This window comes from Muscardinus avellanarius, assembly GCF_963383645.1.
Source record: "Muscardinus avellanarius genome assembly, chromosome: 5".
Lineage (NCBI taxonomy): Eukaryota > Metazoa > Chordata > Mammalia > Rodentia > Gliridae > Muscardinus > Muscardinus avellanarius.
Genome location: NC_137790.1, coordinates 11,391,272 through 11,403,626, shown reverse-complemented (window position 1 = coordinate 11,403,626; position 12,355 = coordinate 11,391,272). Strand labels below are relative to the sequence as shown.

At 47.2% G+C, this 12,355-nt stretch overlaps 1 protein-coding gene across 2 annotated transcripts in view; it reads left to right on the top strand.

The window, feature by feature from the left end:
* The window catches only part of ITSN1 (intersectin 1), a gene marked incomplete at both ends in the record, with an annotated part of 173,042 nt that overhangs the window by 157,375 nt on the left and 3,312 nt on the right, over positions 1 to 12,355 (top strand). For both annotated transcript variants that reach the window (XM_080695676.1, XM_080695677.1), the window contains 4 exons: positions 1,455 to 1,553; positions 5,145 to 5,312; positions 9,146 to 9,358; positions 10,426 to 10,547. In XM_080695676.1, the coding sequence (XP_080551802.1) occupies positions 1,455 to 1,553; positions 5,145 to 5,312; positions 9,146 to 9,358; positions 10,426 to 10,547 (602 nt within the window). The remainder of the gene's footprint in view (positions 1 to 1,454; positions 1,554 to 5,144; positions 5,313 to 9,145; positions 9,359 to 10,425; positions 10,548 to 12,355) is intronic.

The window sequence follows — 12,355 nt, the reverse complement described above, 5'->3', positions numbered from 1 at the left end:
TGCTGGGGCATTAAATCAGACCAGAAGCTGGGGTAGTGGTGTACACCTGTCATCCCAGTACTTGGGATGCTGAGATAGGAGGATCACAGGTTCAAGGCCAGCCTTAGCAATTTAGTGAGTCTCTGTTCCAAAATAAAAATAAATAAATAAATAAATAAATAAATAAATAAAATAGGGCTGGGGGTATAGCTTAGAGGTAGAATGTCCCAGGCTTCAATCCCCAGTATCAAAACAAATGAACAAATACAATAATAAACATAAATACATTTATTTTTTAAGATTTAAATGAGTTTATTAAAAAGATAGAAATACAGAAAACAATTACAGCCCCATGCCATTCAGGAGTGGTGTGTGTGTGTGTGGGGGGGGGGGGAGTTGAATGAATTCACCCAATATACATAAATTTAAAAGGCTGGGGGTATAGCTCAAATGTATAGAGCCCTTAGGTTCAATCACCAATATCAAAACAAATAAACAAAATAATAAAAATGAATAAAGCTGGGCATGGTGACGCATGCTTGTAACCCCAGCATTGAGGAGGCTGAGACAGGAGGCTGGGGGTTTTTTGGACAGCCTCAGCTACTACTTAGTGAGGCCTCTGCAACCCAGTGAGACCCTGTTTTAAAATATAAAGAATAAAACATAGGGCTGGGGGTATAGCTTGGAGGTAGAATGCCCTGGGCCCCATCCCCAATACTGCAAAAAAAATTAATAATAATTACTGAATAAAAAGGGCTGGGAGTATAATGATGCCCTTGAGTCCAATCCCTGGTATGGGAAAAACAAAACAAAATAAAAAACAAACCCAAGTAACCCAGACCAGAGCCTTTGAGCAATAAGTTGCCATATCACCCTGAGACTTGTAGACGGGTTGTTCTTCTCAGGGTAGCAGGACTCTAGTCCCCAGAGGGGTTGATGGAATTTGCAAAAGGGGTGGGAGGAAGGAGGCCGGGAGAGTCTTCACCCACGAGTCTCAGCTGCTTCTCTGTCCTGCTCAGACTGCAGAGACATGAGCTGGCTCCACCCAAAACCAGACAAGGACACTCAGTCCTTTCAGCATCTCTAGGATGTAAGGGGAATTTTCATTTTGAGCAGATAGTTTTCTGATTCCTCTCGTTCCCTGGAATGTTAGAAAGCTGTTTCAGACACTGGAAGGAGTATTATGTGTAAAGCCAGAATCTCTTCTCTGTGAGAAAGGACCCATGTCCCATGGAAGAGAGCTGGGCCTGGCCCCTGGTGGAGGGGTCACAGCAGGCGTTTCCCACTCTCCCACTGGGAGCTGTCTCGAGCTGGACCATCATGACGAGCCAGGCCCATCCCACCCCAGGTTCCTCAGCTCTCCTCCAGATAAGGATATAATAGATTGTGGAGTCCAAGATGTTATTAGTGTCGATGCTACGGATTTTCAATTTGGCAGATGTCCGAAGCACATTAAAATAAATATCTTATTTCAGAGATTGGCAATGGACCCTCGGTGCAAAGGGATGCCACTATCTAGTTTTATCCTGAAGCCCATGCAACGAGTAACGAGATACCCACTGATCATTAAAAATGTGAGTACCCGTCGTGCCTTGCTGAACAGAGGCATGCTTTCTCAGCCCTGGAGGGGTCTGGGGTCATGGGTGGGGGCCCTAGTCAACATACCTGGTAGCTGTTGTGTAGAAATCATGTACCAATGGGGTGTGGGGGTTCATCTGCTTGGTAACTCAGAGAAAAAGTTGGGTTAGCATGAAAAGAGCCACTAATACATAGCTTTTGGTTTGGGACCACATGGCTCCTACCTCCTAAGCCAGAAAATGAGAGCTCAGTTCTGAATTCTTCTCCTAGTACGGGCACAGTGACTCTGCGCTTGGATTTTCCTACCGGGAAAGAGAGAAACCTGATTCCTATCACCCATCTTCAGAAGGCCATTCCAACACCCTCTGCATTGATGTCAGACAATTGTTTTTTTCCTGTCACTTCAAGAAAGCCAATACCAAGAGAAAGGAACACACAGGGAGTATAGATCCTAGAGAGATATTGTAGATGTGGTTCCTCTTAATGGAGAATGGTACTTAAAAACCTGAATCTGGGCAGGATGTGCTCATTACTAGTGGGATGTCAATACCTTCTTTTCTAATTTTTTTTTGTACTGAGGATTAAAGCTGGGAGCATTCTACCTCTGAGCTACACCCTCAACTCTTATTTATTTTTTGTTTTGAATCAAGGTCTCACTAGGTTGGTGAGAGTCTCAGTATATTGCTGAGACTGGCCTTGAACCTGCAATCCTCCTGTCTCAGCCTCCCAGACACTGGGATTACAGGGGTGCACCACCATGTCTCCTTTGTCAGTGCCTTTTGGACCTTTCAAAGGGCAGAACTGGGAAATGCCTGTGTGTATATTCATACATATATTTGCATATGCATATGTATACACCCATATGCTTATGTTTCTTTCTAGATCAGTTTATTTATCTATATATGTTAAAACCCTCACATTCACACCAATGCCTCCTATTCTAATCCAAGACCACAGAGTTTCTTTTAATAGCTTCCCCTTTCTAGATTTGTGACTTTGCCCTCAGTGAGAGGCTTGGCTCTCATTTTCCTCAGGTGTGACCTTGTTTGCTCTTCTCCTTCTCTGTAATAAAGCTCCCTCCCACAGAAGCCATCTCTTCAGTCCAGCCACAGCTCGGCCCCACAGAGCCCGCTGCAGGCGCTTTGGCTGAGCTCACTGGCTTTGAAAATGTCTTTCAGTCGACTGTTTCTTCTCCCCCAACTCCGTGGTTTCCGTTTAATTAGCTCAGTACTCCTTTACTTCCCCCAGTGTTTAATTGCAAATTAAAGTTGGAAACCAACTTTCAGAGAGGTAGTCTAAGCCGGGCAGAGTGGTGCCTGCCTGTTATCCAGTATGTGTATCCCCCGGTATCACAGAAAGGAAAGAAAATATTTTAAAAGCTGGAGGACGATTTCTATTCTATATATTAACGTGGAATGATATTCAGAAAATGCTCTTGTGTGAAAAAACAACTCAGAGAATAATCCTATAGGATGTTCTATTTTGCAAAAAGGGGGAAACTTTACTTATTATTATTATTATTATAACTTATTATTAATAATAAACTTGCAACCCTCTTGTCAGCTTCCCAAATACTGGGATTACAGGCATGTGCCACCACACCTGGCTCAATTTTAATTTTTAAAAAATTGTGCATGAGCCAAGAGTGGTGGTGTATGCCTGTAATTTCAGTACTCTGGGGGCTGAGAAAGGAGCATCAAAGATTATAGGCCAACATGTGGTAACTTAGTGAGACTCTGTTAAAAAATTAATAAAATAGGCTAGGTGTATAGCTCAGAAGTAAAAAAAAAAAAAAAGGTCCTAGGTTCAATCCCCAGCTACACACACACACACACACACACACACACACACACACACACACACAGAGACACACACTATATATATAATGTATTCAGGCAGAATGTAGTAACCAACATACAGAAAGAAGTTCTCTCCAGATAAGGAACTTATTTGTGATTTTTAGGTTCTGTGCAACTTTATGAATTTTCTAAGTTTTGCACATATTACTTTTACAATTAGAAAAATCAATAAACCTGTTTTTATTTTGGAACAAAATGAACAAATTTATACAAGCCAGTGTGTGAGCTCCTGGCCAGTAATAGTGGTCCTCAGACTCGGTTGTACCTTAGCATCACCTGCAGAGCCCCCCAAATGCCAAAGCCTGAGTTCTGCCCCCCAGGAGTCTCATATGGTCATCATGAGGCTTCAAGATTTTTCAAAGAAATTCTAATGTGTAGCTCGAATTGGTCGAGAGGATGAGATCATCACTTGGAATTGATAAGTGGATATGTACAAAACCAGAACATGTCAATAGGATGTGTCTCAACTTGGACACCTACTTAGGATTTTAAGGCGAATGCCTCTGAGGTGAGTAATGTGCATGGGAAGGTCCACTTGAATTATTTGTACGTGTACAAGGTCCGGGAGAGCAGACCCTTGACATTCTCCGGGCACATTCAAAGGTGGCTTATGGGCTTTCTCAGTCCTAGGGCAGAGGGTGATGACTATTTTTAGGGGCCTCAAAGTCCTTTGGGAATCTGGTGGTAATTGCTATAACTCCTTGAGAGCTTTCTAAGAGGCAGGTGCTTAGCAAAGTGCCTCATTTGTGTCAGGCCACTTAAGAGGTGCTATTTACACCCCCCATTTCTCATTTGAGGAAGCTGAGATCCAGAGGCCTTATGCAACCAATCTCAGTTGTTGCCACTCAGTAGCAGAGCAGGGATTTAAACTCGGGAGGTCTAGCTCAGGAACTGGCACTCTTGACCACTAGCTCAGAAAAGTCTTATAAGAAACCCTACATATTTGCTTCGATGCACCCATTTACAGGCAGTTCATTGACACAATGATGCCCATACTACATGTGGACCGGAGAAAGAGGCATCCTCTAGGAGCCACCTGTGCCCCATTCTCCTCATACCGGGGGCTGCATGCTACCCAGCGATCGTGCCCCCCCTGCCCACTGTCACACATTCACCAGTGCATTAACGGGGCATTGGTCAGATCGGTCATGGACTCCCATTCCAGGTTCTCTCAGGTGAGTAGGCAGATTGGCAAAGAGCTGCAGCTGGCCCCGCTGGGATGCTGGCCTCTGGCTTTGGTCTCTGTGAAAAAGGGTGAAGGTCGTCAAAGAGACTCTCCAGGTCCCTTCTAGCTCCGTGGTTCTGGTACCAACCGAGATCCTGAGAGTTTGCCCGTATGGTTGAGTTAACCCCGGGAGGTCAGCGTTTTGCAGGACAGGTCAACTGCTCACTCTGGGGACCCTCAAGATGTGAGGCTGGGCTGAGGCCTCGGGGGCAGGACCTTCGGTGCCTCTTGGTGGGAAGCTTTGTCCTCCCTGAGCCCATGAAGAGAAGTCTCCAGCAAGGCCACTCGCCAGGGCCTCCGAGGAGGGACCAGCACACCCCATGCCAGTGCCATGCCTTGGTGGCAGCTCAGAGCTGTGGTTGCTCAGCTGGGCACCACTCAGGAAAGGGCCGTGCGCTGCCTCTGCTGGGCTGGTTTCTCCAGGACCACAGACCCCAGGCCACCCATGTGGCTTTGAAGGATAGCTCACCAAGGAGATGGTTGTCCTCTGTTCTCCTGTGTAGATCCTGGAAAACACTCCTGAGAACCACCCCGACCACAGCCACCTGAAACACGCCCTGGAGAAGGCGGAAGAGCTGTGCTCCCAGGTGAACGAGGGCGTGCGCGAAAAGGAGAACTCCGACCGGCTCGAGTGGATCCAAGCCCACGTGCAGTGCGAAGGCCTGTCTGAGGTAGCTGCCTGCAGGCGAGGGGGGCCCTGGGTCTCCCCTTGGCCAGCCTCAGAAGCCAGTAGGAAAGGAGACAAGATACTGGGCGTGGTGGCATACACCTGTAATCCCAGTACTTGGGAGCCTGAGACAAGGATGATCACAGGCTCAAGGCCAGCTGCAGCAACTTGGCGAGGCCCTGTTTCAAAATAAAAAATGAAGTAGGGCTGGGGGTATAGGTGTAGCTCAGAGGCAGGGTGCCCCTGGGTTCAACTCTCAGCAACACACACACACACACACACACACACACACACACACACACTACAAAGAGGAACCAAAATTGTGAACCATCCTCCTTTCCAGCTCCCACCTTTCTAATTCTCTCTTCGGCTGCTTCTCATGTATCCATTGAGCTTTTTATTTTGGTCATGCTCTTTCCCATTTCCAGTGGCTCCATTTATGTTCTCTAATCTGCTGGTTTCTTTCATAGGTCTTGTTCATTGCTCAAGTGTTCATTTAGAAATGACCCCAAGGGCATTCTACCTCTGCGCTATACTCTCAGCCCTTTGCCCTTTTTACTTTTTTGTTTGGAAACAGGGTCTCACTAGGTTACTGAGAGTCTGCACGACACTGCTGAGACTGTCCTCAAACCGTGATCCTCCTGTCTCAGCCTTCCAACTACTGTAATTACAGGTGTGCCACCACACATGGCCACTCATTTATTTCTTAACACATTTTAAGCATATTCCTGTATCTTCCAAATCTAATAGTCCCAACACCTAGTTATAGATTTTTTTTTTTTGTTTCTGCTAGCTCTCACTAATCGGGCCTTGTTTTATGTATATTTTGTGATTATTATTATTTTTATTACTACTGTGTTGGGGATTATACCCTGGTCTTTGCACATGCTAGGCAAGTGCTCTGACGCTGAGCTAACAGCAAAATGTGAGCAACGATGAGGCAGAGCTTGGGGACAAGTGTGTGATGAGGAGAGGACAGTCGTGCAGGGTGTCCGAGGGGGCACTGGACAGGGGGATGCTTGCCTGGGTGTAGGAAGATGAACATCTCTCTTTCTCCCCCAGCAAGGACTCCAGGGCCAGCATCCTGAGTGGAGCACCTAGCCTGCACAGGGCATCGGTGGGAATGCTGAGAAATGGCAGGCCCTCGGATGTAGCGTGGATGGAGGCCTGGCCACGCAAGGCCTGTAGACCATCTAAAGCAATGTTACCTCGGTCCTGGAGACAGTGGACCCACAGAACCCCTGAATCTTCCAGGCAGAGATGCCAAGGGGGCAGCGTGCATTTTAGAAAGAGCCCTCCCTCTGTCTGGCCGCTTCAATCAGAGAGCTTCAGTAGTCTGGGCCTTCACTGCAAGATATTAGAATAAAATAAGTTCCTGTCATTTTATTTTTGAGAGTTTCTCCTTTGAAAGCTGACTATTGTTTTTTATTGATTGATTGTTCCTGACTATCATATCCAGCTGTGGTTGTCTTTATGGCATTCACAGTAATGGGAAGGGAACATGTGGACTGCTGTGGATCATGTGTGGCCCAGAGTTGGACACACAAGTGGTTAGCTAGCTTGCTCTTTCTTTCTTTCTTTCTTTCTTTCTTTCTTTCTTTCTTTCTTTCTTTCTTTCTTTCTTTCTTTCTTTCTTTTGTTCTGGGGATTGAACCCAGAGGCATTCTACCTTTGAGCTATACCTCCAGCCTGATTTTATTTCTTATTTGGCAACAGGGTCTCCTTAAGTTGATGAGAGCCTCACTACCCTCTTAGGCTGTCCTAGAACTTGCAGTACTCCTGTCTTAGCCCCCCTAAGCACAGGGATTACAGGCATGTACCACCACGCCCAGTTTCATGGTTAGCTTTCAAATTAATTATGACTCTGGTATTCATGGGTGAAGAGAAAAGAATGTAAAAATGATTCCCGATTCATGTGTGGCCAGTGTCAGCCTGGCCAGCTGTAAACTTTCAAGTATGAGTGGGAGATATCCTCTTGGTGACATCAGATCCAGCGACATCTGCCTTTTCTGGAACCACTGTCACCAAGTGCCTTGGACCCTGTCTTGGCAAGCAAGAAAGACTGGACTGATCTCCAGGCTCCAGTTAAGCATGTATGGGGTGAAGGATATTCTTTGGAGGCTCCTCTTGGGGTTTTACCTTCAGTCTTTCAGGCTCCATAATAGCCTCAGGGTGGGAGGAGAGGTTAGAAACTGTCCTTCCTCCTTGGACCAGAGAGCAGAGCATAGTGGCCACTTTCCCTGTCACCTCTTTGGTCACAGGCACTGCCCAGCATTTCTCCCACATTGGAGCTGACCAGATCACTGACAGCTTTCCTGGGAGACATTTGTTATGAGCCTTGTGGCCCCTTCACAAACACTGTCCTCAGAGAGGTTTGTGGGGCTCATAGCTCTGGAGAGAGTTCTGGGCTTGAAAGATGCTGGGCAGAGCGTCCCCTTGGGCAGAGGGGGACCACAAGAGGATGTGTGGGCAGGTGGCGATGGTAAAGGTCAGCATCTACCTGGCTCATCTCACTGTCTGGAGTGTGGCTGTGGCCTGGCCTTCCTTAGTTTCAACCTCAGCCTCCCTTTGCTCCTTCATAACCATAAGATGATTGACACCAGGGAGATGTTAGAGCTACGTCTCGACACTCACAGTCATCCCTACGGGTTGGGAAGGTTCCCAGAGAGAGCTGACTCCTTCACGGTTTCAAGATGAGTGTGTTGGGTGAGATTTAATGTGCATGAGATATGTCTTGCATTCAGCTTTGAGGGTCACTAAGCACCACTGAGCTTTGCAGTTACCCGGGTGCTGGGGCCTGGACTCTGAGTGGACCTGGGTAAGTAGCATCTGTCCTGGGACTTGTTTTATTAGTCAGCATCCTCACTGCTATAATCCAAAATGACTGGCCACTACAATTTAGAGGAAGAAAGATTTGTTTCCTCACAGTTCTGGAGATTTCAGGGGTTCAGTCCTTGTTGGGCCAGGTTAGTTGGTAGAGTTTAGGACATGATGGTGGGAAGGAGAGAGAGGAGGGGGAGAGAGAAAGAGAAAATGAATGAAAATATAAGGGCTCTACTTTCATATCATGGAGGCTAAAAGCAAGAAAGCAAGGGGAGGAGAGACCATAATATAACCTCCAAGGCCACACCCCTAGAGACACACCTCCTCCAGCCACGCCCGACCTATCTAGGTTACCACCCAGTAAATCCATTAAGATAGATTTACCCACTGATGAAATTACAACCCTCATGACATCAACTCTGAACATCAATACATGAGCTCTTTCAGGGGACATTCTATATCTAAACCATAAAACCTGGAGAGAGAGAGGGTGGGGAGAGAGAGAGAGAGAGAGAGAGAGAGAGAGAGAGAGAGAGAGAGAGAGAGAGAAAAGCTCTGCTGGTTTCCAGAAGTGAGGAGGACTGTGTTTGACGTGTTGGAGTTGGCTCCCACCACTCCAGTGTGGCACCTTGTACCCAGCGGATAGTCACCAAGATAGGAACCAGGGAGGCATTTCTCTCCCTACTGCCTGTTTCCCCAACAAATAAAAGGGAGAGACACACCTACCACGCTCTAAGACCCCAGAAAACTCCTAGGAAAAAGGCCTTGGGAATTATAACCACCTTGACACTTGGAACCCCCAGGGCCACGCCTTTGATGTGGACTTCTGGGCTCCGCAAGGTGCTGCCAGAAGTCTTGAAAGCCAGCCTTGATCTGTGCCCAAGATACAGGCCTCAGATTCCCGTGGGACCCAGGCTTTCAGGTGCAGAGGAACTGAATGACCCCGTGACCTTCCTTCCTGCCTGCCTCCCTTCCCTCATCCTGTCTTCTCTGGCTTTTGTTTTCCTTTCTCAGCAACTGGTGTTCAACTCAGTGACCAACTGCTTGGGGCCACGCAAGTTTTTGCATAGCGGGAAGCTCTACAAGGCCAAAAGCAACAAGGAGCTGTATGGTTTCCTTTTCAATGACTTCCTCCTGCTGACTCAGATCACCAAGCCCTTAGGGTCTTCCGGCACCGACAAAGTCTTCAGCCCCAAATCTAACCTGCAGTATAAAATGTACAAAACGGTGAGTTCGATTCCAGACTGAGCTAGCAGAGTTGGTGTGTCTGGGAGAAAGGAGCTTCCACCAGAAGCCCAGAAATTCAGCAAGATTTGGGGCTACAGTGCGGAGGAGAAGGCAAAGGGGCTGAGCCAGGGTTTAGGGTGGCCAAGGTGGAGGGCCGTCTGTGCCCCCTGCAGTTCCACTAATGCACAGTCCCATCGGTCCCATCTTTATCAGCTGCCGAGTGGCTACTGTGCTACCCCCAGGGACTGACAGATGCATACCTCCCCCTGCAGGAGCTCACGGTCTCCACAGTCTAGGGTACCTTTAAGGACAGCACGAAAAGCTTCACCACAACACATCATCAGCCCAAGCGCCCACTGCCCCCTTCCGCGCCACCTTGAATCCCCCTCCCCAAACTCTCACGGGACTGGAGACGTCTGTGCCCTAAGCCGTGCCAGGCCTGCTGCACGGCTGTGTCTGTGCATCTCTGTTGTAGGATGGTGTTTCCCTAAGTTTATCTGTGTGGGAATATTTCTACTGGAGAATTTCCTCAGAAGCAGCAGTTGGTTTTATTTTGGGGACAAAAGAACAATGTATTACGTAGACCATTAGCAGAAACTTCCCAGGAAACTTCTCAGAGGGACTCGCTTAGCTGTGAAGCTGATGGGGTCTGCTTTTATTTAGGACGTACTTACTAGAGGCCAAAGAGGCCAGTTGGATCATATTTTGAAGGCTTTAAAAAATACCTGAAAAACTAAGGGGGGGATTCACACTGATAATGTGCAATAGATAAAAACAATATTAATATATAATTCTTCCTCTGAGATTGTTTACTAGGAAGCACACACGTCCTTAATCTGGTTTACTGGAACACACACACACACACACGCACACACACACACACGCACACACACACACACACACACACACAGTCTAGTTTACTGGAATACACGTACAAGGGTGCACGCTCTACTTATTTGCAGCCTCACCCACTAAGACATGCTTACACGCGCACACACGGTCAGAGTTCACTGGAGCACACAGACCCCTGGCTTTGTTTTGTAATACTTTGCATCGTTCCTTTCCAGCCGATTTTCCTAAATGAAGTTCTAGTAAAATTACCCACTGACCCTTCCGGAGACGAACCCATCTTCCACATTTCCCATATTGACCGAGTCTACACCCTCCGAGCAGAAAGCATAAATGAACGGTAAGACCCGACTCTGGCACAGGACCTGGGTCGGCAGAGGCAGAGCCATGACCTCGGGTGGGGTGGGGAGACTCTTACCTTCTTTCCCACCGTCTCTCAAAAGTTCGACACAGGGCACGAATCTCCCCCCACCCAAATAAAATGGAGTCAAAACTAATTTTGCTTGGACATCTTTTTATACTTTATATTTTTATTTTTGCAGTACTGGGGATGAAATCTTGGGACATTCTACCTCTGGGCTACACCCCCAGCCCTATTTTTTTTTTTTTTTTATTCTTTAAAGTAGGGTCTCACTAAGTTGAAGAGGACCTCACTATGCAGCTGAGGCTGGCCGGGAACCTGTGATCCTCCTGTCTCAGCCTCCCAAGTACTGGGATTATAAGCATGTGCTACCATGCCTGGCTGATATTTTTTTTTCTTTTTTTTTTTTTTTTTTTTGCGGGTCTGGGGATGGAACTCAGGGGCATTTGACCTCCAAGCCACACCCCCTGTTCTATTTTTTATTCTTTATTTTGAAACAGGGTCTCAGTTGCAGAGGGCCTCACTAAGTAGCTGAGGCTGTCCGTGAACCACGATCCTCAGGTCTCAACCACCGAATGCTAGGATTACAAGCCTGCGCCACCACACCCAGCTCTGAAAATCTTTTTTAAAAGAAATGTTTGGTGTTCTTCGAGCTAAATGGAGCATTTTAGGTTTGTCCCGGTTTCTGGGTGGCAGAGACAAATAGGAAAAATGATTGAGGACCAGTAGGACCACCCACACCTGAATTCTCCCCTGGCACTCGGCTCATTTTAGCATCTTGGGCTGTGAACATTTTACTTCCAGGCTGGTCTTCAAGACGGTGTCCTGAGTCCAAGTAATTACAGCAGATCATTTTCCAAGGGTGAGCTTGACAGAGGCCAACAAGGCTCCAAAGATGTGTGCCAAGTAAGAAAGTTGGCTAAAGTTACGTGCATATGGCTCTCAGGAAGAGTTAGGAGAAAGCCCCATGCCAAAGCGCTTCCTGCAGTGAATTTCGTTCTTTCATGCGAAGTTGTTCCCAATCTGGGAAAGGGTTTTTGTTCTTCCCGTGGGTGATTTTGTAAGAGAAAGCCTTCTGCCCTACTGGGATGGCCAAATATGTGAGGCTTTCTGACGTGGGAAGAAAGCTGTGTGCTGAGACCTGCTCCAGGACCAGGCTTACCACAGGCTTTTTTCCCCCAGGGGACACAGATGCAGAGCTTGAGAACATTCATTAAAAATACTGCTCGCGCATGCCCGTTATCTCAGTACTTGGGAGGCTGAGACAGGAGGATTGCAAATTCGAGGACAGTCTCAGCAACTTAGCAAGACCTTTCACAACTTACCAAGACCCTATTTCAAAATAAGAGAAAAACATTTTTTTAAAGGGCTGAGGGGAGCCAGGCGTGGTGGTGCACACTTGTCATCCCAGCATTTGGGAGGCTGAGACAGGAGGATCGTGGTTTGAGGCCAGCCTCAGCTACTACTTCATGAGGCCCTTTGCAACTCAGTGAGACCCTGTTTCAAAATAAAGAATAATAAAAAAAAAATAGGGCTGGGGGTGTAGCTCAGAGGTAGAATGTTCCTGGGTTCCATCCCCAGTACTGAAAAAACAAAGGGGAGGCTGAGGGTATAGCTCAGAGGTAGAACACCTCTGGATTCAACCCCAGCACACACACACACACACACACACACACACACACACACACACACACACACCCCACTCATGTCTTTCTTACTAATGGTAGGGATAATTACTAGGATCATAAAATCCGACTTTCTCTCCTGAGCCTTCCTCATTAAAAGGA